Source organism: Eriocheir sinensis, chromosome 24 (assembly GCF_024679095.1).
Source record: "Eriocheir sinensis breed Jianghai 21 chromosome 24, ASM2467909v1, whole genome shotgun sequence".
Classification (NCBI taxonomy): Eukaryota; Metazoa; Arthropoda; class Malacostraca; order Decapoda; family Varunidae; genus Eriocheir; species Eriocheir sinensis.
In genome coordinates, this window is record NC_066532.1 from 1,067,755 (window position 1) to 1,092,086 (window position 24,332).

The following is a 24,332-nucleotide window of genomic DNA, read 5'->3' on the forward strand; positions in this document are numbered from 1 at the left end:
TTTCGAGTGGTGATGACGATGATAGTGGTGTTAGGTGTTGCGTGGTGATGATAATGGTGGTGGTGGTTGGTGGTGTTAGGTGTTGCGTGGTGATGATAGTGGTGGTGGTGGTTGGTGGTGTTAGGTGTTGCGTGGTGATGATAGTGGTGGTGATACTGTTAGCTTTCGAGTGGTGATGACGATGATAGTGGTGTTAGGTGTTGCGTGGTGATGACAGTGGTGGTTGGTGTTGAATATACTCCGGTCGCCTGCCTGGAAGTAACACCCTGCCATTTCCTGTGTTACACCCACCACACCCACGGCCCCCTCACCTCCCCCCCTCCGTTACCCCTCACCTCACCCCTCCCTCACTGTTCCGTCGCCCTCTATATGCTACGCCACACCCCGTCCTCACCTCTCCCTCACCTCCTCCTCCTCCTTCTCCTCCTTTATCCCTTTGCTATCTCTTCCTCACCTTCTCCTCCTCTTCCTCATCCTTATTTTTCTCTTTTTCTGTCTTTCTTTTCGTTCTCTCTCCTCCTCCTCCTCCTTTACCCCCTTGCTATCCCTTCCTCACCTCCTCCTCCTCTTCTTCCTCATCCTCACTCCTTTTTTTCTTCTCTCTTTTTCCTCTCTTCCTTTTCGTTCCCTCTCCTCTTCCTCCTCCTCCTCCTCCTCCTTTACCCTTTTGCTCTCCCTTCCTCACCTCCTCCTCCTCCTCCTCTTCATCCCTCTCAACTCTCCTTCACTTCCTCTTCTTCTTCTTCATCCTTTTTCTTCTTATCCTCTTCTATTTTTTTTCCTTTTCTTTATTTTTTCCTCTGTCTTCTTCTTTGCTCCTTCTCTTCTTCTCCTCCCTTGTTCTCTTCTTTTCCTCTCGTTTCCTTCTTCCTCTGTTTCCTTTGTTCCCTTTCCTTCCTCTTTCTTATCCTTCTTTTCTTTTCCTCCCTCACCTCCTCCTCTTTCTCTTTTCCCTCTTTCTTCCTCTTCCCTCTTCTGTCACCCCACCTTCTCCCCCTTTCCCCCCCTCTTCTTTCCCACTTCCTCTTCCTCTTCCCTTCCCCTCCTCCCTTCCTCTCCCTCCCTCACCGCTTTACTCCCTGACCTCTCATCACCTGTCCCTCCCTCACTTCCTCCTCATTCCCCCTCCCTCTTCCCCGCTTCACTGCTTCCCAATTCCTCTTCATTCCCCTCTTCCCCTTCCCCTTCCCCTCTTCACCTCCCCATTTCCTCTCCCCTCTCCCACTCTTCCTCTCCTCCCCTCATCCATTCTCCCCTTCCTTTCACTGCTTCATTTTCTCTCTCTCTCTCTCCTTCCTCTTTTTTACTCTTTATTCTCTTGTTTATCCTCCTCACCTTCCTTTTTCACTTTCCTCTTCCGTTATTCTCTCCTCCTCCTCCTCCTCCTCCTCCTCCTGTAGCTGAGAAGCAAAAAAGAGGAAAGGTTCGCGGCTTGTACGAGGCAGCTCCTTTGAACCTAAGCTCCCGTGAATCTAACCCCACCTAATATCGCTGTCCATGAATAATATTTATCTAATCTATTTTTGAATGTGATAGTTGTATTGGCACTCACTACATGACTGCTCAGCCTGTTCCACTCATCCACCACTCTGTTAGTAAACCAATTTTTGCCTGTCCCTGTTGAATCTGAATTTATCCAGTTTAAACCCATTACTACGTGTCCTACCCGGTTCTCTTACCAACAGAACCTTATGAATATCCCCCTTAGAGGTTGTGTTAGTAGTATTTCCATGGGTAGTTTTATGAGCCTAGTGATAGTTTGACAAGGCTTCCACACACCCACACTGGATAAGGCTTTGGTAGAGGTTGTGTTAGTAGTATTTCCATGGGTAATGTTATGAGCCTAGTGGTAGTTTGACAAGGCTTCCACACACCCACACTGAATAAGGCTTTGGTAGAGGTTGTGTTAGTAGTATTTCCATGGGTAATGTTATGAGCCTAGTGGTAGTTTGACAAGGCTTCCACACACCCACACTGGATAACGCTTTGGTAGAGGTTGTGTTAGTAGTATTTCCATGGGTAGTTTTATGAGCCTAGTGACAGTTTGACAAGGCTTCCACACACCCACACTGGATAACGCTTTGGTAGAGGTTGTGTTAGTAGTATTTCCATGGGTAGTTTTATGAGCCTAGTGACAGTTTGACAAGGCTTCCACACACCCACACTGGATAACGCTTTGGTAGAGGTTGTGTTAGTAGTATTTCCATGGGTAGTTTTATGAGCCTAGTGACAGTTTGACAAGGGTTCTGCACCATGAACCGGAAAAAAACACTCATGGGAACCCGACTAATGTCCTTCGTGGCCTTGGGAAATAGTTGTTGTGGACAGAGGTTACACACACACACACACACACACAGGGGGGGGGGGGGGTGCAGACATGTGTAGAAAGGTGCAATACTTCGCCTGTCACCTCGATGTCTTGAGTGTCCTTCCACAGGTTCCATTGTCACCAGTGTAGCGGAAACGAGAGAGAGAGAGAGAGAGAGAGAGAGAGAGAGAGAGAGAGAGAGAGAGAGAGAGAAGGGGGGATGTGAGTGACTGCGTACGTCTAGTTATGAATGTGTGTGTGTGTGTGTGTGTGTGTGTGTGTGTGACAGTTTCTTTTGCGATGTTGAATGGACGGTGAAGGACAGACAGACAGGAAAGGATTCTCTCTCTCTCTCTCTCTCTCTCTCTCTCTCTCTCTCTCTCTCTCTCTCTCTCTCTCTCTCTCTCTCTCTCAGATTTCGTACCCTCTCTTTCCTCCACTATTATTCTTCCTCTCCCTCCCTCTCTTTGCCTCCATTTCTCTCCCTCCCTCTTCTTCCCTCTCCCTCCTCTTCCCCTTTCCTCTTCTTTTACCTCCTATAATTTTGACTGCCCATGCTCCTCCTCTTCTCCCCCTCCCTCTCCCTCTTTTAATACCTCCTGCTCCCTCTCCCTCCCTTCCTCACAAATTTTCTCCCTCCCTCCTTCCCTCCCTTCCTTGCAGTATGTCAAATGTACCCTTCCCTCCCTTCCCTCCATCCTTCGTTCTCTCCCTCGCCTCCTTCCTCCCTCTCTTCCCTTCCTCCCTTTTTTTCCAGTATATACCTCAAATGTACCCTTCCGTCTTGTCTCCCTCCCTCCCTCCTTCCCTTCCTCCCTTCTCTCCCTAGTAATAATAATAATAATGGAAGGTTTTGCATTGCTATTTTGATGGACGTATTTCTTTTTTTCTTCTCATTCTTCTTTTCTTCTTATTGTTGTTGTTGTTGTTGTTGTTGTTGTAGTATTTAAGGGAGAGCAGATGGAAAGGGGTGGGGGGCCAGGTGCTCTCTCTCTCTCTCTCTCTCTCTCTCTCTCTCTCTCTCTCTCTCTCTCTCTCTCTCTCTCTTCATATCAGTCCATCTCACCTTCACACACACACACACACACACACACACACACACGTCGTAATCATAACAATACGACGCTTACACTGTTATTACGTACATTGTTTCGGTCTGGTTCATGTCATCGGATCCTTTCTGGAGTGCGGGGTTGTGCTATTCAGTCCTGTGTTTTATGTGGCAACGATCGAAGAAAGAATAACATGGTAAGTACAAAAAGGTGGAGGTTTTATTTGACACTGAAAAAGAGGAAAAGATAGATGTAACAAGGTAGAAGTAACAGTAAAAGGAGAAGAAGAAGAAGGATGAGGTTTTATTTGACACTGAAAAAGAGGAAAAGATTGATGCAACAAGGTAGAAGTAACAGTAAAAGAAGAAGAAGGATGAGGTTTTATTTGACACTGAAAAAGAGGAAAAAATAGATGTAACAAGGTAGAAGTAACAGTAACAGGAGAAGAAGAAGAAGGATGAGGTTTTATTTGACACTGAAAAAGAGGAAAACATTGATGTAACAAGGTAGAAGTAACAGTAAAAGGAGAAGAAGAAGGATGAGGTTTTATTTGACACTGAAAAAGAGGAAAAGATTGATGTAACAAGGTAGAAGTAACAGTAAAAGGAGAAGAAGAAGAAGGATGAGGTTTTATTTGACACTGAAAAAGAGGAAAAGATAGATGTAACAAGGTAGAAGTAACAGTAAAAGGAGAAGAAGAAGAAGGATGAGGTTTTATTTGACACTGAAAAAGAGGAAAAGATTGATGTAACAAAGTAGAAGTAACAGTAAAAGGAGAAGAAGAAGAAGGATGAGGTTTTATTTGACACTGAAAAAGAGGAAAAGATAGATGTAACAAGGTAGAAGTAACAGTAACAGGAGAAGAAGAAGAAGGATGAGGTTTTATTTGACACTGAAAAAGAGGAAAAGATAGATGTAACAAGGTAGAAGTAACAGTAAAAGGAGAAGAAGAAGAAGGATGAGGTTTTATTTGACACTGAAAAAGAGGAAAAGATTGATGTAACAAGGTAGAAGTAACAGTAAAAGGAGAAGAAGAAGAAGGATGAGGTTTTATTTGACACTGGAAAAGAGGAAAAAATAGATGTAACAAGGTAGAAGTAACAGTAAAGGGAAAAGAAGAAGGATGAGGTTTTATTTGACACTGAAAAAGAGGAAAAGATTGATGTAACAAAGTAGAAGTAACAGTAAAGGGAAAAGAAGAAGGATGAGGTTTTATTTGACACTGAAAAAGAGGAAAAGATTGATGTAACAAAGTAGAAGTAACAGTAAAAGGAGAAGAAGAAGGATGAGGTTTTATTTGACACTGAAAAAGAGGAAAAGATTGATGTAACAAGGTAGAAGTAACAGTAAAAGGAGAAGAAGAAGAAGGATGAGGTTTTATTTGACACTGAAAAAGAGGAAAAGATTGATGTAACAAAGTAGAAGTAACAGTAAAGGGAGAAGAAGAAGGATGAGGTTTTATTTGACACTGAAAAAGAGGAAAAGATTGATGTAACAAGGTAGAAGTAACAGTAAAAGGAGAAGAAGAAGGATGAGGTTTTATTTGACACTGAAAAAGAGGAAAAGATTGATGTAACAAGGTAGAAGTAACAGTAAAAGGAGAAGAAGAAGAAGGAGGATGAGGTTTTATTTGACACTGAAAAAGAGGAAAAGATTGATGTAACAAGGTAGAAGTAACAGTAAAAGGAGAAGAAGAAGGATGAGGTTTTATTTGACACTGAAAAAGAGGAAAAGATTGATGTAACAAGGTAGAAGTAACAGTAAAAGGAGAAGAAGAAGAAGGAGGATGAGGTTTTATTTGACACTGAAAAAGAGGAAAAGATTGATGTAACAAAGTAGAAGTAACAGTAAAGGGAGAAGAAGAAGGATGAGGTTTTATTTGACACTGGAAAAGAGGAAAAGATAGATGTAACAAGGTAGAAGTAACAGTAAAAGGAGAAGAAGAAGGATGAGGTTTTATTTGACACTGGAAAAGAGGAAAACATTGATGTAACAAGGTAGAAGTAACAGTAAAAGGAGAAGAAGAAGGATGAGGTTTTATTTGACACTGAAAAAGAGGAAAAGATAGATGTAACAAGGTAGAAGTAACAGTAAAAGGAGAAGAAGAAGAAGGATGAGGTTTTATTTGACACTGGAAAAGAGGAAAAAATAGATGTAACAAAGTAGAAGTAACAGTAAAAGGAGAAGAAGAAGGAAGAGGTTTTATTTGACACTGAAAAAGAGGAAAAGATTGATGTAACAAGGTAGAAGTAACAGTAAAAGGAGAAGAAGAAGAAGGATGAGGTTTTATTTGACACTGGAAAAGAGGAAAAAATAGATGTAACAAAGTAGAAGTAACAGTAAAAGGAGAAGAAGAAGAAGGATGAGGTTTTATTTGACACTGGAAAAGAGGAAAAGATTGATGTAACAAGGTAGAAGTAACAGTAAAAGGAGAAGAAGAAGAAGGATGAGGTTTTATTTGACACTGCAAAAGAGGAAAAGATAGATGTAACAAGGTAGAAGTAACAGTAAAAGGAGAAGAAGAAGGATGAGGTTTTATTTGACACTGAAAAAGAGGAAAAGATTGATGTAACAAAGTAGAAGTAACAGTAAAAGGAGAAGAAGAAGGATGAGGTTTTATTTGACACTGGAAAAGAGGAAAAAATAGATGTAACAAGGTAGAAGTAACAGTAAAAGGAGAAGAAGAAGGATGAGGTTTTATTTGACACTGGAAAAGAGGAAAAAATAGATGTAACAAAGTAGAAGTAACAGTAAAAGGAGAAGAAGAAGGATGAGGTTTTATTTGACACTGAAAAAGAGGAAAAGATTGATGTAACAAGGAAGAAGTAACAGTAAAAGGAGAAGAAGAAGAAGGATGAGGTTTTATTTGACACTGGAAAAGAGGAAAAGATAGATGTAACAAAGTAGAAGTAACTGAGTAAAAGGAGATGAAGAAGGATGAGGTTTTATTTGACACTGAAAAAGAGGAAAAGATTGATGTAACAAACTAGAAGTAACTGAGTAAAAGGAGATGAAGGAGAATGATTTTTTTCTTGATAACGAGGAAGGAAGAAAAGAGTAGGAGGGTAAAAGAAGAACATATTAGGAACAGTAAAACAAGGAGAAGGAGTAGGAGGTTTGATATGGTAATGAGGAAGCAGAAAAAAGTAACGAGCTCAGGAGAAGGATAAGAAGTATTTTTATATATGGTAAGAAATTTGAAGAGGAACAGTAGGAGGAGGAGGAGGTAGGCTTTATTAACAGAAGGAGAAGGAGGAGGAGGTTTGATAAGGTAATGAGGAAGCAGAAAAAATAAAGAGTAGAAGAAGGATAAGAAGTATTTTTTTATACGGTAAGAAAGTTGAAGCGTAACAGTAGAAGGAGGTAGTCTTTATTTGGTGACGAAAAGGATTAAAAAAAGAGTAATAGACGATGAGAAGGATGATGTCTTTTATTGTGTAACGAAGATAAAAAAAATATTTGCAAGGATGAGAAGGAACTTTTATTTGGTAACGAAGAAGAGAAAAAGTAATGGGGAGGAGAAGGCTGATAAGTAGGTTTTATTTGATAAGAAGAAAATAAGAGTAACAGCAGGATAAGGATCAGGAAAGGAAAAAGTTTTAATTTTGACAACGAAGAAGAAAAAAAGTAGCGGTAGAAAGATAAGAACATTTTATTGGACAGCAAAGATGAAAAAGAAAAAGTAAGAGTGATGAAGAAAAAAAGAGTAGAAGAAGGTTATTTGGCAACGAAGAATAGAAAAGTAAGAGGAGAAGAATTAGAAGGTTAAATAATTTGACAACGAAGAAAAGAAATAAACAGATCTGGAGAAAGTGAAAGGCGACGGGGATGTGTTGTTTTATTTCCTACACTCATGGTCATAGACATCTAGGAGACTGGTATCCTCTAATGGCGGTTGTTTTTTATATTGCTTTGAGAATTATCATTATGCACTTAACCCTCTCATGATTTTACGAATTTTAACTTTTTTTTATAATTTTACGATTTTTAACTTGTTTTATAATGTTAGTTTTTTTAACTTTTTATAATTTTACGATTTTTTTTTAATAATTCTACGATTTTTAACTTAATTTTACGATTTTTTTTTTATAATTCGACGATTTTTAACTTTTCATAACTTGACGATTTTTAACTTTATAATTTTACGATTTTTAACTTTTCATAATATTGCGATTTTAACTATAATTTTACGATTTTTAACTTCATAATTTTACGATTTTTTTATTTATATAATTCTACGATTTTTAACTTAATACTTTTGCGATTTTTAACTTTATATAATTTTGCGATTTTATACGAGGTCATTTTATTCGGCGCTATATAACCAGTGCAGTTGCGGCGCCATAATTTTAGTCCAATCAATCAATCAACAGTGAAAAAAAAAAAGCATAGTTTTCATGTGTTTTGGAAGAATGAATGACAACAACAACAACTACTACTACTACTACTACTACTACTACTACTACTACTACTACTACTACTACTACTACTACTACTACTACTACACCTAAAAACCTTTATATTACGTCATCCAAACAGGTGTGTCTAGTATTCGTTATCATTGTGTGTGTGTGTGTGTGTGTGTGTGTGTGTGTTGGTGATTGTTCCACCTCCACCCTTCCCGTCGTCACTCCTCTTCCTCCTCCTCCTCCTCCTTCAGCCTTGGGTAAGAGGGAAGACATTTGTACATTTCCAAATAGTTGTCATTTCTTTGTATTGCAGAATAATACTGTCCTCCTCCTCCTCCTCCTCCTCCTCCCTTTCATCCCACAGATTTCGCCCCATGTATCCTCCACTTTTTATTGTTACCTTCTTCCTTCTTTAATCTCCTCTTCCACCTCCTCCTCCTCCTCTTCCTTTACCTCTTTGAATTCCTCTTTTCTCTTCATCTTCATTCTTTCTTCTTTTCCTATTTTTTTTCCACTTATTTTCATCATCTTCCTTTTCTTTTCATCTTCTCACTCCTCCTCCTCTTCCTCCTCTTTTCTTTTCCTTATCATTCTCCTCCTATCCTCCTATCAACATCACCTACCCTCCCTCCTCCTCCTCCTCCTCCTCCTCCTCACCACCACCTGCCTCTCGGGAAGTTGCGAAGGGAAGGGGGAATGTGAGGGAGGCTTCCGGAAGACCACGCAATGAGGAGGAGGAGGAGGAGGAGGGGGAAGAGGAGGAGGAGGAGGAAGGGCGGTCAGGATACACAGGTAGAGAAGGAAGGGTTAAGGGTTGAGGGGGGGAGGGGGGAGAGGACAAAGGAGTAGTGCACGTGAATGTGGAAGAAGAGGAGGAGGAGGAGGAGGAGGAGGAGGAGGGTAGTTGTGGAGGAGGAGGATGACGAGAAAATAATGTGGTGCTGATGGAAGAGGAGGAGAATGAAGAAGAAGAAGAAGAGGGTGGTTGGGGTGGAAAGAAAAGGAGAAAAAAGATTGTAATAGAAGAGGAGGAAGAAGAAGAAGAAGAAGGAAGGGTGGTTGAGGGAGGGAGGAGGAAGGTTAAAGAAGAGGAGAAAAGAGATAATGACAGGAGGAGGAGGAGGAGGAGGAGGAGGAGGAGAAGAGTAATATTGAAAGGTGTTGTATAGGAGAGGTCGAGCAAATGATGATGATGAGGAGGAGGAGGAGAGAGGGAAGAAGATAAAAGACTTGGGTGCAACAGAGAGGAGTGGAGAGAGAAGGGATAAGTGGAGAGAAGAGTTAGGTAACAGAAGGGGAGGAGGGGAGAGGGAAGGAGGGTGGGTGGAGTGAAGAAGAATGGGTATGGAAGGGAAGACAAGTGGAAGGGAATGAAAGGAAGATGAATAAGAATAGAAAGAAGAGACGAGGCGAGGAATGAAGAAGGGAGGAAGAAAAGGGAAAATGTTATGCACGGAAATTCCCATATCACTCACGAATCACGAACAGTTAAAGAAAGAAGAAAGGGAGGGAAAAGAAGGTAGGGCGAGAAAGAAAGAAGAAGAAAGGGAGGGAAAAGAAGGAAGGGAGAGAAAGAAAGAAGGAGAAAGGGAGGGAAAAGAAGGTAGGGAAAGAAAGAAAGAAGAAGAAAGGGAAGGGAAAAGAAGGTACGCAGATAAAGAAAGAAGAAAGGGAAGGGAAAAGAAGGAAGGAAGATAAAGAAAGCAGAAGAAAGGGAAGGGAAAAGAAGGTACGCAGATAAAGAAAGAAGAAGAAGGGGAAGGGAAAAGAAAGTAGGAAGATAAAGAAAGGAAGAAGAAAGGGAAGAGAAAATAAAGTGGAAATTGAAAGAAAGGAAAGGTTGGAAAAAAATAAGGAATGGTTTATATATGAAGAATGGATAAAAAGGGAAGGGTAGGGAATGGTAGGAAGAGAAAGATGGAAGAGAAGAGGAAAGGAACTGTTAATGGGTAAGGAATAGAAAGAAGGGAAGGAATGGAAATAAAATAATAAGGAATGGGTGAGGAGAAAGGAAAGGAAGGAAATGAAACGGGAAGGGAGGAAAGTTAGACAGAAAGGAAGGGAATATATGAGGAACGGAGAGGGAAGGAAGGGAAGAGAGGGAAAAAGAAGAAAGAAAAGGGGAAGGAAAGGAAAGGAGGGAGAGAAAAATGAGTGGAATGGTAGGAAAAGGAAAGAGTATTGAAGAATGGAAGGGTAATGTGTGTGTGTGTGTGTGAGAGAGAGAGAGAGAGAGAGAGAGAGTAATTGGAGGAAATGGAAGAGAAAGGAAGGAAAGAACGTCACAGTAAAAATAAAAAGAATAGGATATGTCTATATAAACAATAAGTAGGTGAGAATTAAATATTACTAAGAAATGAAGACGGAAAAAACAAGCAGACCGTTGACCTCTATAATCAGTGTGTGTGTGTGTGTGTGTGTCGCTCTCACTTAAGGCTTATCAAGAGTTGCCGTGAGTGATAAGAGAGAGAGAGAGAGAGAGAGAGAGAGAGAGAGAGAGAGAGAGAGAGAGATGGGGAAGACCTGCGTTATTTTTTCTTTTTTCTTGTTTACTTCTAACCTGTCCTCCTCCTCCTCCTCCTCCATAATTTGTTCTCAGTTCATCAACTGATTATAATTATTATCGCTATCATTATTTTTATTATTGTTGTTATCATGGGCGATTATTACATTGGCTTCACGTGTGTGTGTGTGTGTGTGTGTGTGCGTGTGTGTGTTGAGAGAGAGAGAGAGAGAGAGAGAGAGAGAGAGAGAGAGAGAGAGAGAATTTTTTTTTCTCTTAACACCTAATAGAATGACATGATTTGCTCCATAAACTGTATATCTATTAAATAATCTACTTTTCCATCTCTCTATCTATCTCTGCAAATCACCCATTCAATTGTATCTGAACAACTATCTTTTTTATCTATCTATCTTTCTACTTATTAATCTATTTGTCCATATATCTCTATCTCATCCATTTAACTATTTAGAAACATCTTTCTTTAAATATCTATCTTACTCTATCATTTTTTCATCTATCTATTTACATAACTATATACACACATCTATCATTCTGTTTGTCTTACTCTATTAATCTGTTCGTCCATCTATCTATCTATATATGTAAGTCATCCATTCATTCAACTCTAAACATAAACATCCATCTCGCTCTATCTTTCCCGTCCGGTGGTAGGTAGTGACGCATGTGGCCACCCCGCCCCACACTGCCGCCCCGCATGAGCCTCCCTCCCCCTCGTGACCGAACTAACAGCGAAAACAAGGGTAAAGTGGGGTGAGGGGCGGGCGAGGGGCGCTGCTCTGATGGGGCGGTGCTGGTGGGGTGAGGAGGAGGAGGAGTAGGAGGAGGGGTGTAGTCTGGGCAGGAGGGAGGGAAAGGGGGGTAGGGTATACGAATTGTGGAGAGTACGAGCTATTTATCATTCTCTCTCTCTCTCTCTCTCTCTCTCTCTCTCTCTCTCTCTCTCTCTCTCTCTCTCTGCAGACGAAAAAGTGAAAGATTTGAAGGTAAATAGATTGTGGTAATGCTATTTCTACTATTTTCTGTCTCTTTACTGTCTTCACCCATCTTCCTTCTTCATTCCTTTCTTTCCTCTCCCTCCCGTTCAACTCTTCTGTCTTTCCTTTCCTTCCTTTTCCTAATCCCCAGCTATTAATAAACGATGATAAGTGGGTATTGGGGTAAGTCAGAGAGATTAAAACAACACTGAATAAGAAGGATTAGTAAATACCTCAGTTGAGCTTCCTTTGTATATCTTTCTTTTTTACTCTCCTCATCTCTACACGCAAACCCAAGGAAAGATTACAAGGGAAAATGGGTTATGGTGAAGATACAAGATTATAATAGTATGACCGAGAAAGTTCAGGAAATGCATTAGTAATCATATATACACAAGCCTAAGAAAAGAATAAAAAGGAAAATGAGTTTAAACTGACCCCAAAACCACACAGGATGAAGTAAAGAACCAGAAAATACGTTATGGCGAAGATACAAGGATTCAAGGATACATTGGATAGAGAAAAGGATCAGAAAATGCGTTAGGTCGTAGCTGGCTGGTGCTGGGGGCGAAAGACATGCGTGTTAACCAAGGAGGAGGAGGAGGAGGGGTGATGGCAGGGCAGGGTAGGGCTGGGGGCGGACAGGGGACAAGGGAGGAAGGGACAGGGGAGGACCAAGAGGGGGAGAGAGTGACGACGTGGGTGCTAGCGGCAGGCAACAAGACCCCCGCCCTGTAGAACGCCACCAAACGGATCTGAGCCTTGCCAGAGCCTCAGCCACCCATTAGATCCACTCACACCCTCTTGCATTGGTGGACACGAAGGGGGGAGGGATAGTGGCAGGCATGATCCTTCCCCCCTTGTATTACGCCTCCACAGGGAATCTAAACCCCCTAGCAATGTTTTATTTGACCTCCAGAGTCTCAGCAAGCCATTAGATCCACTCACAACCTCGTCTTGTATTGGAGGACACGAGGGGGAGAGGGATGACGTGAATTCTAGCGGTCGGTGTGAACTCCCCGCCCTTGTCTTACGCCGCCACAGGGAGTCTAAACCCCTAGCAACCCTTTATTTGACCCTTCGCAGCATAGTTTCACACGTGCATAAAGAAAAGGGGGTGACGAACTTAGTGCTAACGACAATCAAGCTCTTATCAATCATTTATCTGCCCCTTACACGTGTATTGGGAATTGGAGTGACAACGTGTGTGCTAGGGAGTCAAAAGCCTTGCCAGTGCTCCAACAACCCTGAGTAACCGACCTTTCACAGCCATACACAGTCCTTTCCCAGTCCCTCACAGCCATATAAAGTCCCCACAAAGCCCCAAACAGTCTCCACACAGTCCTCACAGCCATATTCAACCCCTAACAGAGCCCCGAAATCCCCTCACAGCCTGACGTGCATTGGTTCAAGTGCTTGTTGCCACGACCCGTGTTCCGCGCCGCACAGGAACAGACCGGCTCTATCTTGTGGGAAAGAATAGGGGTTGGTCTCCCCCGACCCGCGCTGGCGCCTCCCCTTCTGTCTCACACTCCACCCGTCTCTCCCCCACCCCAGCCCAGCCCTTCCCCCTCTCCCCTATCGGCCAAATTGTGTGGTGTGTGGTGTGCTCTCCCTCCTGCCCCCTCGCCTGCCCTCCCGTCCCCGTCCTACACCCCCAGGCAGGACGGGCGGGGCGGGCGCGCTTCCCCCGCCTCCATCCCTTGTGTAGCCCCGCGCTCTGCTGCACTCCGGCTAGGCTATCAGGCTCACCACTACCCTTCTGTCCCCGTCTGCTCTACTGCTTTGTGTCTATCTGGAATGTTCGTAATGGCTGTGACGGCTGAGAGATGGTTTAGCTTTTTATTTTCCCTGATTCGTTTCTAAAATGATTATGTTAAACTAACCACCACCACCACCACTTTCCTTGTCCCCCTGTATACTGCTTTGTGTCCCATCTCGAACGTTCGTAATGGATGTGACGTCAGAGTGAGATGGTTTAGCGTTTTATTTCGCCTGATTCGTTTCTTCAAATAATGGTAATGTAAAGTTCCCCACCACCACCACCACCCTTCTGTCCCTTCTGTCTGCTGTTTTGTGCCTCGTCTCAAACCTTCGTAATGGCTGTGACGTCTAAGAGAGACGGTTTAGCATTTTATTTTGCCTGGTTCGTCTCTCATAATAATAATGTAAAGCTTGCCGCCGCCACTACCCTTCTGTCCCTTCTGTTTGCTGCTTTGTGCCTCGTCTCAAACCTTCGTAATGGCTGTGACGTCTGACAGAGATGGTTTAGTATTCTGTTTTGCCAATGTAAAGTTTGCACCGTGCCCTCCCCACCTTTCTTTTCCTCCTGCCTCCCTTTCCCTGTCCTCCCTTCTTTTGATCCCTGTGCTTTGTGTTTTCTTTTCCTTTACTCTAAAATGCTATTGCTGCGAGAGATGGTTCAACTTCTTTTGTTTTCTAATGCATTGTTTGCCCGTCCCACTGCCTCTCCTACCCTCTTACTTCCTTTCCTCTTCTCTCCCTCGAATTCTAGTCATGTGTGCGTTGTCAGGCTGGGACGTTCAGTTTTTTGTCTTCCTCTTCTCTCCTTCGAATTCTAGTTATCTGTGCGTTGTCAGGCTGAGAGACGTTCAGATTTATCCTTTCCTACATTAAAGTTTGCCCCATCCCTTCCCTCACTTCCCTCCTACTTTTGACCATATTCTGAAAGCTACCTTCGTAATTTTTTTGTCTTCTTTTTTTCTTCTCTCCCTCGAACTATAGTTATTTGTGCGTTGTCAAGCTGGGAGACGTTCAGAATTTTGCTTTCCTACATTTAAGTTTGCCCCATCCCTTCCCTCCCTTCCTCCTACTTTTGACCATATTCTCAAAGCTAACTTCGTTTTTTGCACAGCTGGGAGTTTTTGGGTCAGGCTGCAAGAGATTGTATAGCTCTTTGTTTCCATATTAAGCTTGTCATTCCTCCCCTTCTCCCTTATCCCCTCTGTCTGTCCCTGTTCAGGGTACTTCCTTCCCTCTCCTCTCCCCTTTCTCGGATGATTTAGCTTTTTGTTTCTATCAGAGCTGGGCACTTCCGTACCTCTGTCCGCACCTCCGCTCCTCCGGACCTGCGGACCTTTAAACGAGGTGCGGAGGTCCGAAGTGCGGAAAGTTTTTCAAAAGTGCGGAAGTAACAGGTGCGGAACGGCAGTATTTTAAGTCCGTACCTCCGCACCTGAGGTTTTCAAGGATAAAAAAAATGAAAACGACAAACAGTCCGCGCTCTGCAGTAATACTTCCGGTCGTTTACGCGGTCTGTGCTGCAGGGCATGTTTTCCCGCCACGTTACTTTACTTCAGGTGGTGGAGATTCTATGCGTTAAAATGACAATAATGATAACAAAAATAATGGTAATAATAATAATAATAATAATGATAATAATAATGGTGCTGCAGTATTGCCTTGTATTTCTTTTTTTTAAGGTACGGACTAGATTTTTCAGGCGCGCTTTAATAGTTTTGGGTACGGTACCGGAGGTGCGGAGGTGTGGAGGGTGTACCGGTGAAAAAAAAATTTAGGCGCGGAAGTACAGGTACGGACTATATGTGTTTCGAGGTGCGGAGGAGCGGTACCGGACTACCCGATATCTAGTAACGCGCCCAGCTCTGGTTTCTATATAGTAATGTTTGTCCTACCCTTTCTCCTTCCTTCTGTTGTTTAGGCTACAAGAGATGGTTCTACTTCCTTTCCAATACTTTGCCCTTTTCTCTTCCTTGTTTGAAATAGCTTTTTGTTTCCATACAGCACAGTTTGTCCTGCCTCCCCCTTCCTTTATTCCTTCTGCTCCTGTTTATTGTTTAGGCTACTAGAGATGGTTTTACTTCTTTCCTTTCCTTTTCTCTCCATATCATAGTTATTAGATCGCTGTGTCACGTTTCATAGCTTCCTTTCGCTATGGTGTGACGTCAGGCTTCTACATAGGAGTGAGACAGCCGTTTTCTTTTCCTATAATTTGCCCTCTTTCCCCCGCTCTCTCCACCCACCTACATCCTTCTTTGTGCCTCTCTAGTGCTTTATTTCGCATTTCAAACAACCTTCACGTTGCTGTTTTGTTATTTGTTGTTTTTCCAGCACCGTATATTTCCCCCCTTCCCTCTCTCCCTCTCTTTTCCTCTTATGCTTATACTAATGTCGTCCCTCCTTCTCTCCCTAACTAATAGCCTACTCTTTTTTTATTAGCCATCTCGAGTTCCTTCTCCAGATATGATTCATCTTTTTATATTCCTACTGTAGTTATCGCACTCCCTTTCCTCTCCCTGTCTTCCTCCTCCTAATCTCCCTCCCTTATGCATGTTAATCCTCGTTGTCACGTTTCAAGCCGCCGCATTCTACAAACTGCGTAATAGATGTTTTTTTTTTCCCTACTGTAGTTAGTGCCCTTACTTTCTATTTTGTCCTCCTTTCCTTTCCTCCCCTTTCTTCTCTTCTCCCCTTCTTTCCTCTCTCTTTCTTCTTCCTTCCCCTTTCCTCCCTCCCTATCCTTCATTTCCTCTCCTCCTATGCCCCCTCCCTTTCCATTCCTCCTGCTTGTTTTCCGCCTTCCTCCCCTTCTTTCCTCCTTCCTCCCCTTCTTTCCTCCTTCCCTCTTCCTTTTCTTCCTCATTTTCCTTTCCTCCTCCTTTCTTTCTCCCCTTCCCTTCTTTCCCCCTTCTATTCCATCCTTGCTTCCCACCCTCCCCTTCCTCTCCTCCGTCCCCCTTCCATCTCTTCCCTCCTTCCCTCTCTTCCTCCCCCTGGGGGAATGGGGGAGTCCCCCATTCCGTTCCTCCACTTGCTTTCCTCCCTCCCTTGCTTTCCTCCCTCCCTTGCTTTCCTCTCCCCCCCTTCCTTCTCTCCCTTCCTCCTCCGCTTCCTGTCAGCCAGCCACCCCCTCCCTCCCCCAGTCAGCCAGTCAGTCAGGCACACTCATCCGTTAATAGCGATCATTTGTCATCGACCACGTAAAGGGAAATGAATATGCATGTTTAGGCTCCTCTCCCCTGTTGTATTATCCTCATCAACTGTCAAGGGAGGAGTATGACAACCACTTTTAGCTCCGTGATGAGAAATTTCCACAAAAGGCCCGTATTGTAGACATTTCTGGGCTTAGGCTACACACCCACATTCGGTAAGGCTTTCGTAGAGGTTGTGTCAGGATTTCCATGGCTAGTTTTATGAGCCTAGTGGTAGTTTGACAAGGCTTCTGCGCCATGGACGTGGAGAATAATCATGGGATTTCGACTAATCTCCTTTTGTGGCCTTGGAAATCTGCCTAGCCAAACCCGATGCAGCTTTCCTTCCCTTCCTCTCCTTCCATTCCTCTCTTCTTTTCCTCCTTCCCCTTCCTTTCCTTCTCTCTCCTCTCCTCTCCTACTTCCCCCTTTCTTTCCTCTCTTCTCGCCTTCCATCCCTTTTTATGCAGCATGGATGACCCCAGGCGGCCTATTTTCTTTGGCAAGGTAGTCTCTTCACCTTGGTATAATCTTCGTTCAGCCAGTCAAGTTCTCGAAAAAACACAAGTCATCCTGCCATTGATGGAGAGTTAGATAATTATTGTCTTACGAGTCATGTTCTTGCTTTTGGTGGTTTTACATTCGTTTGTGTGTGCAAGGCTTATCAGTTACGAGGTTGTCGATAATTATGTGGTCTTTTTTTTCTTATGTTTTAGTAGTTGAATTTGGGACACCTTTATTTATTCGGTTTTGGATAGGTAGGAAGCTATTTGAAGTTCACGTGAGGATATGTTTTTCCTCAAGAGTTGCGTAATATCTCAATTTTATGACCTATCGATCGTCTATTTGGGAGCTGCATGTTTTAGGCACCATGCTATTATATGTAGACCATGTCTATGCAAGCCTTGTGTTTTGGAGGATGGATGCCCTCCTCATGCGTGGCCTCTTGCATCGCCGTTTCCGCACCAACCAAGATGGCGAAAGGAGAGCCAAGGATTCATCAATTTTGCGGCTTCACTTACCCGCGGTATGTATGGAGCGCGGCGAACGTATCGCGTGAGCCGGTTTTCAACCTTTTTAGATGTCAGTGAACGCTTGGTGACTGCTTGGACTTATCAGTCACGTCAATTTTTTCAACTAGGTTATAATTCTCTCTCTCTCTCTCTCTCTCTCTCTCTCTCTCTCTCTCTCTCTCTCTCTCTCTCTCTCTCTCTCACACACACACACACACACACGGTTACATCACTCATTGAACCATCTCCGCCCCCCATCATACGAACTGTTTCCTCTCCTCTTCTTGTTATGCTACCCCCAACGTGCACCGGAAGGCTGTTATCTTTAATCATGAAGGGGCGCTAGCTGTCCCACGCCCACGCCCGCTAATGACCACTGCGAGAGGTTCGAGAGAGGGGGAAAGGGGGTGGAGATGTCAATACAAGGCGCCCGACAGAAATAATATTAGCCCTTCAAAAGTTCCCCCATGTAAAACTTTGTAAATTGTGAAGGATATTTTTTAATGGACTCCTTTACATATCTCTCGGTTCAGCATTCTTAAGTATCGTGTTCTCCCTTCTGCAGGATGGGTGAATCGGTGCCCGACACGCAGCTGCACCTCCGATGGCACTCCCACACCACCACCTTCACCAGCATGCTGTCGGAGCTGCACCACGGCCGCGCCTACACCGACGTCTCCCTCGTGTGCGACGGCGGCATCGTCAGGGCACACCGCGCAGTCCTCTCCCTCTGCTCACCCTACCTAGGCACGTGTACCCCCTGCCCACCTTGAGTCATTACATAGGCCTACTACCCAAATTTTTATCCTTTTTTTTTATATACATGTACAGCAAAGGAGACGGCTCAATGGTTACAAAAAGAGTGCAGAGAGGGAAAAAAAAGCCCGCTACTCACTGCTCCCTTAATAGACAAAAGTAAAGAGTGGGGAAATAATTTCTCCATTATGTTTAGGTTTAATAGGTGATTGCATGTCATGATATTATTCTCATCTCGTCTTTGCCCGTCTCCTCATTATGTAAAGTTAAAGGGGTCTGTCTGATTGCATGCCCTGCCCCTCAATCTATTTTTTTTTTCAGCTCAAGCAAAATAAATATAAAACAAAAAAAGTCCACTGGTGCTGCTCATGCAAATAGTTCATAGAGTAGCTGAAAGAGGGTCAAACAAAACCAAAATCATCGTCTCTTTTGGCTACTCCTTACTTTTATCTTTTATAGGAGCGGCGAGTAGCTTTTTTTTTTTTTTGTACTCTTTTTATTGCCCTTGAGCCGTGTCCTATGATGTAAAAAAAAAAAAAAAAAAAAAAAAAAAAAAGATGAAGAGGTATCTTAATACTCCTCTCTTGGAAACGTTGAAGTCATAGGCAGGAGGATATACAGACAAAGGAAGGCTCCATATGTGGCAACTGTATGACCATTCTCTTGTATTGGGAAGTTGGGCAGTACAGGAATGAGCTTGTGTAGAAGTCTTGTACTGATGCTATGAGAGGAGCACTGAACTTTGAGGTAGAGGGCAGAAGACCACCAGGAACGCCAAGGAAGACATGGAGAAGGGTGGTGGAGGAAGATATGAGGAGGCTGAACATCACAAAAGAATTGACTATGGACCGGAAACAGTGGAGGAGACTCATATCCTGTCCAACCCCATCATAGGGAATAAATAGACGTTATACGATGATGATGATGATGAGAGGAGTAGAGGCATACAATACAGTTAGAATATTAAAAAGTGCAGTTAGCTTGAAAATACAGTCTTCTGGTTTTATACGAGTTCAGTGTACGCAAAAAAACAAAAAAACAAAGAAAAAAAAGTCTGAAAATTGCAATAAAAGCAGTATTTAAGGTGTGGAAGACAGCCAGCAAGAAGGAGAGAGGATTCATTAACATTAAAACTATCTTGTCACTCTGCATTATAAACTTATCCAATCGCTCACTCTCTTTTAAAGTCTTCCACTCACACTAATTCTTCATTGCGTCCACACGGGGGTGAAGGAAGCTAAGAGGGCAAAAGGAAAATTTAAAGAAAACATGAATGGAAGTGTGAGTGAAGGTAAAAGTACGAAGCCTTCCTCCTTCAGCAGCCTCTATCTAACCTCTCGTTCCCTCTTCCTACAGCGGTGGTTCTCTCAGCCTGCCCCGACGCTGACGCCCCGTTACTCCTGCCCGAGGTGCCCGTCCAGGATGTGATGTACCTGGTGTCCTTCATCTACCGCGGCCAAGTGGACGTCCACCAGCAACACATCGCCTCCTTCCTCAGGACGGCCAAGCACCTCCATGTCCTGGGCCTGGAAGAGGGGGACAGGGTGGGTGGAAGGACGGTTCTGTATTATAGGAAGGTGGTGGTTCGTCATTATATGGATGAGTAGGAAGACAAGAGGAGTGGACAGGGTGGATGTAGGTGACGGTTCTTTGTATGGATAATAGATAGCAATGCATTTGTGATCAGTTTATGCATCATCTGTTTTGGGAGGTTTATATCATGGCAAAAATTTGGCCTGTCGCTGGTACACGGTAAAGCCGCAAATTTGGCCCGTCGCTGCTATTTGGTTAAAGCTGGTAAAGGGCATGAAACAAGAGATTGGGAATAGCAATTGTGGGATAGGAGTAATTTTTGAAGATTGATAAAGGAGACAGTAGAGGAAGTAATTTCATAGAAGAAATTGGAGGAAACAACAGTAGGAGAGTTGTTACTGATGAGATTGAGGAAGAAGACATTAGAGGAAGTGATATTAAAAAGAGAGTGAAAAAAGGCAGCTACTCTTTACCTTTATCTTTTATAGGAGCAGCGAGTAGCGGGCTTTTTTTTTTGTACTCTTTTTATTGCCCTTGAGCCATGTCCTCTGACGTAAAAAAAAAAGAAAAGAAAAGGAGAGGAGGTTAACTGAAGATCTTGCATTAAGGGACAGCAGAGGTTAAGAATAGAATGAAGAATAGAAGAGATTAGAATAAGCAACAGAAGAGGCAGTATTAGAGAAGATCCTGGGTTAGGGGACAAGAGAAAGTGACATTACAAGCTACTCTTTTTGTGTCCACAGCTCGTAGATTCTCCCAGCAAGTCGGACGCCAGCTCCTCCACGTCTGGGAGTGAGGCCGGGGACGAGCCCAACGCACAGTTCATCAACGGAAACAACAATAATGAGAACGAGGAGGATGAAGTGGAGGATGAGGACGAAGAGGAGGAGGAAGAGGAAATCGTAAGTATGCCCTTCATTTTAGCAATCCTAGTGGGCAAAGAAGGAGCTCTCTGTGTGTTCTCCATGCATTTTTTTATTTTCAAGTACTTGGTCTTCATTCTTGCTGTGAAATAAGAAAGAGAAACGTAACGCACATATTTGGTTAACCCGGTAGCTGCGGGGATCATATTTCTTAAAGGCCCCTCTAAGCAAGAAAAACGAGAAAAAATCATCACTCACGCAAACCATTTCATAATGTATATCAACGCATTTGTGATCAGTTTATGCATCATCTATATTGGGGGGTTCATATCATGGCAAAAACTTGGCCCGTCGCTGGTACACGGTAAATCCACAAATTCCTCCCATCGCTGCTACCGGGCTAAATGTAGACACACTGACATCCATCTCTAAACCTTTGCATGTTATCTTACTGAATGTTATCTTAGTCACAGTCGCACACAGTCACACCGTTTGTTCACATCCTTGTTTAAACTCCCAACGTTGATCTATATCTTTGTATGTTATCTTAGTGTTTAACAGACCAGCATGGGAAGTACGTAGTTATTCTTGTGATGGTACACAGCTTTTCTCTCACACCAACTTTCATCTCTAAATCTTTGCATGTTGTCATAGTGTTAATAACCTGTGTGTGAAGTAGTGGTCCAGGTGATGGTGGTGACACACTATAACCTCCAGTAAAAATAAACATGATGCTACATATAAAAAGGGTACACAGCTTTCCTCTCTCACCAACACTCTTCTCTAAATCTTTCCACGTTATCTTAGTGTCAATGAACCAGGGTGGGAATTAGTGGTCCAGGTGGTGGTGGTGACGTACTATAAACTGAAGTAAAAATAAGCATGATACTACATATAAAAAGGGTACACAGCTTTCCTCTCCCACCAACTTTCATCTCTAAATTTTTGCGTGTTATCGTAGTGTTAATAACCTGTGTGTGAAGTGGCTATCCCGGTGATGGTGGTGATGTACTTCAGCCTCCAGTAAAAATAAACTTGTTACTACATATAAAAAGGGTACACAGCATAGCCCTCTTTAGGCTACTCTGGCTACTCTGCCCGTAAAATCTTTGTCTGCCTAAATCTTGGAAGACTGCAGCCCCCCCCAGCCCCCCGACTTGTATGCTTATTATGGTGGTGGTAGTGGTGGTGATGGTAGTGATATTGTTAGTAGTGTTGTCAGTTTTAAGAAGTGGTGGGTTAAACAGGGTTAAATACATCAAAATTCATCCCTAAATATTTCCATGTTATCTTAGTGTTAATAAACCAGCGTGGGGAGTAGTGGTCCGGCTGGTGGTGGTGACGTATAGTAACTCTTCCTCAGACTGAAAATGTGGACATGATCAAACACGACATCTCCGTGAAGGAGGAGCCCATAGAGAACACTGAGGCCTCGGCGACGGAAGTGTCCAATGACGGCAGAATAGACCTCAACTTCTACCTCCAGCAGGCCATCCAGAGCGCCTCCATGCCCTGCCCTCTCTGCAAAAAGGTGGTGCCCTCATTTTTATTACTTTTATTTTTTGATTGATTCGTTTATTTCATTTTATAGACTTGTTTTTTTTTCTGTATATTTTATTAGTTTCATCTGTTTGGTGTTGTATGTATTCATTTTGTCATTTTTTTGCATATATGCTGGTGTGATATTTTATTCTAATATATTTTGAATTTGTTTGGACCATCAGCACTATTTATCTTGTATTAATTTTAAAAATCGGTGTTTATAAACCAAATGCCTTGTCGGTCACTAAACATCTGCTTATTCATCTACGAGCTTTTCTGAATCACAAGTCCACAAACAAAAGCTACTAAAATCCATGCCAGAACAATATCAGGATTTCATCAACACCCCATTGCTAAATACCCGTCTCTTTATTTCTCGTAGGAGTTCAAGAGCCAGTCTGGGCTGCGTGACCACATCCGCCTCCACACCGGCGAGCGTCCCTTCGAGTGCGAGTTCTGCCAGATGAACTTTGCCCGCGCGTCGCACCTCAAGCGCCACCGCCGCATGCACACCGGGGAGAAACCGTTCATGTGTCGCATCTGTGGCAAGGACTTCTCTCGAGGGGACAAACTGAAGGACCACTTGAGGAGACACGACGCCGAGGACAAACTCAGCAAGATACGGAAACAGATCTACAACCCCGAGGACACTGGCGGCGAGGGGGAGGCGGAGGGTCAGGCGGCTTCACAACTCCTGAGCTCGAAACCAACTGGCACTGGACCTGACCCGACCCACATGCCCCCAGCGAAGAGACCCCGAGGGAGGCCGCCGAAGAACCCGCAAGCCCACGCCCAGTACCAGCAGGCCATGACGCAGGTGCCGTCCATGCTGGTGCCACAGGGGGAGAACTACATGCCGCATATGCTGGGTGTGACGAGCATTGGTGAGTGCATCCTAAGACCCATCAACTAGCAGTCCATCCATGTTGACGTTGAATCATGAGCACTGACTAACATGTTGCTGGTGCTGCCACAAGGAGAGCTTCACACCTCACTACTGGGTGTTAATAGCGTTGGTGTTTGTCCTCGGAGCCGTCAGCTAGCCCTTCGTTCTCTCTTTCCATGGTGAAGTCAGAGGGGTTAGATCGTTAGAAGCCCAGACTAACTTTTCCTGAGTTTCTGTGTTGTTGGTCTGAAATGTTAGTGAGTGCACCGTCAGTCCCATCAGCTAGCCCCATGTTTTGTCTTTCCTTGGTTGTCAGAAGGATTAGCAGTGTTGGCGTGTGTCTGTCTAGCATGTCAGAGAGTATCGTCAGACCCATCAACTAGGCTCATGCTGTCTTTATCTTGTGAGGTCAAAGAAAATATCAGAACTGGCTAGCTGATGTTCGCCTAGTATGTCAGACCCATCAACTAGGCTCATGCTGTCTTTCTCTTATGAGGTCAAGGAAATATCAGAACTGGCTCGCTGGTGTCTGACTTACTGGTATCTTCATTCACCTAGTATGTCAGACCCATCAACTAGGCTCATGTTGTCTTTCTCTGTTGATGTCGAAGAAAATCCAAGCATCAACTATCTAACTTGTGCCTTATTCATGGACGTCTTTCTCTCGGCCACACCACTGCTGAAGGGAGAATGATATAGTAATTCTTTATTCACACCTTCACGGTAAGAACTTGGGAAACGGTAGATATATTTTAGACGCGTCCTGGTGTAGCGCCCAGTGTGTTAGTAGCTCACAGTTTAGGTGAATCAGTGTGCCATAACCAAATCAACATTACCTTGGACTCCCTCATACGGCAGGACACTTGGTACAGTAGTTTAGGGTGAGGTAGCAAGGCCTTACCTCTGTGGAATTTGGAAACAAGGAAGAGTATTAACTGAGATATCACCAACTTCATGACTAATTATGTTGAGGTTTGGTTGGCTGAGTGTTGCCTCCATCCATGTTGCTTCACTCAGTCATTGGGAAGGTATGGGACCCTTCTGATGTGAATACTAATTGGATGGTCCATAGGGATTGGAAAACACACCTCACAGTAGGATAAATTGTGTTGAGGTTTGGTTTGCTGAGTGTTGCCTCCATCCATGTTGCTTCACTCAGTCATTGGGAAGGTATTGGACCCTTCTGATGTGAATACTAATTGGATGGTACATAGGGATTGGGAAACACACCCCACAGTAGGATAAACTTTGCCGAGGCTCACCGACACAACAGGCCGCTTGACTAGTCTGGTTTCGTCCCTTGTAATGCAGAAGACAATCTCCACAATCATACTTAGGTTCTCTTAAGGTATCTAGATAAGCAATTTAATAACCGCAAGATGTTAGACGGAACACAGTAAGGTCACACACTAAGATAACTTCACCTATTTCGTCAACACAAGGTAACACACACTACACTACATCGCAACATCGCAACACAACAAATCTGCTCACTATTCATATCTTGGTCAGGTGTT

At 43.4% G+C, this 24,332-nt stretch overlaps 1 protein-coding gene and 1 long non-coding RNA gene across 22 annotated transcripts; both read left to right on the top strand.

Moving 5' to 3' along the window:
- Window positions 1-2,558: 2,558 nt before the first annotated feature.
- Window positions 2,559-8,555, top strand: LOC127002689 (uncharacterized). Of its 20 annotated transcripts, XR_007756409.1 has the most exons (10): window positions 2,559-3,576; window positions 3,661-3,704; window positions 3,867-4,155; window positions 4,240-4,407; window positions 4,651-4,734; window positions 4,816-4,896; window positions 4,984-5,108; window positions 5,358-5,478; window positions 5,560-5,687; window positions 5,856-6,008. It is a non-coding gene; the product is annotated as an uncharacterized LOC127002689 (long non-coding RNA). The 20 variants fall into 20 exon arrangements; XR_007756398.1 differs by lacking the exon at window positions 5,856-6,008 and adding an exon at window positions 6,303-8,555 and having other exon boundaries at window positions 2,559-3,704; window positions 5,560-5,811; XR_007756407.1 differs by lacking the exon at window positions 5,560-5,687 and adding an exon at window positions 6,303-8,555 and having other exon boundaries at window positions 2,559-3,704; window positions 5,358-5,438; window positions 5,856-5,892.
- Window positions 8,556-17,654: 9,099 nt separating this feature from the next.
- LOC127002692 (zinc finger and BTB domain-containing protein 14-like) lies at window positions 17,655-24,036 on the top strand. Of its 2 annotated transcripts, XR_007756417.1 has the most exons (6): window positions 17,655-17,982; window positions 19,348-19,535; window positions 20,268-20,426; window positions 21,751-21,918; window positions 22,312-23,843; window positions 23,986-24,036. XR_007756417.1 is itself a non-coding variant. In XM_050868753.1 (5 exons), the coding sequence occupies exons 1-5, from the start codon at window positions 17,802-17,804 to the stop codon at window positions 22,840-22,842; spliced, it is 1,227 nt and encodes a 408-aa protein (XP_050724710.1). In that variant the 5' UTR covers window positions 17,655-17,801; the 3' UTR covers window positions 22,843-24,036. The 2 variants fall into 2 exon arrangements, 1 of the variants encoding a protein (XP_050724710.1); XM_050868753.1 differs by having other exon boundaries at window positions 22,312-24,036.
- The last annotated feature ends 296 nt before the right edge of the window (window positions 24,037-24,332 follow it).

Bases quoted from the DNA above. Each gene is read 5' to 3' on its own strand.
- LOC127002692 (XM_050868753.1), top strand. From the start codon at position 17,802: ATGGGTGAATCGGTGCCCGACACGCAGCTGCACCTCCGATGGCACTCC. The intron at 17,983-19,347 runs GCACGTGTACCC...CTCTTCCTACAG, and splicing joins CCTCTGCTCACCCTACCTAG to CGGTGGTTCTCTCAGCCTGC. The intron at 19,536-20,267 runs GTGGGTGGAAGG...TTGTGTCCACAG, and splicing joins GCCTGGAAGAGGGGGACAGG to CTCGTAGATTCTCCCAGCAA.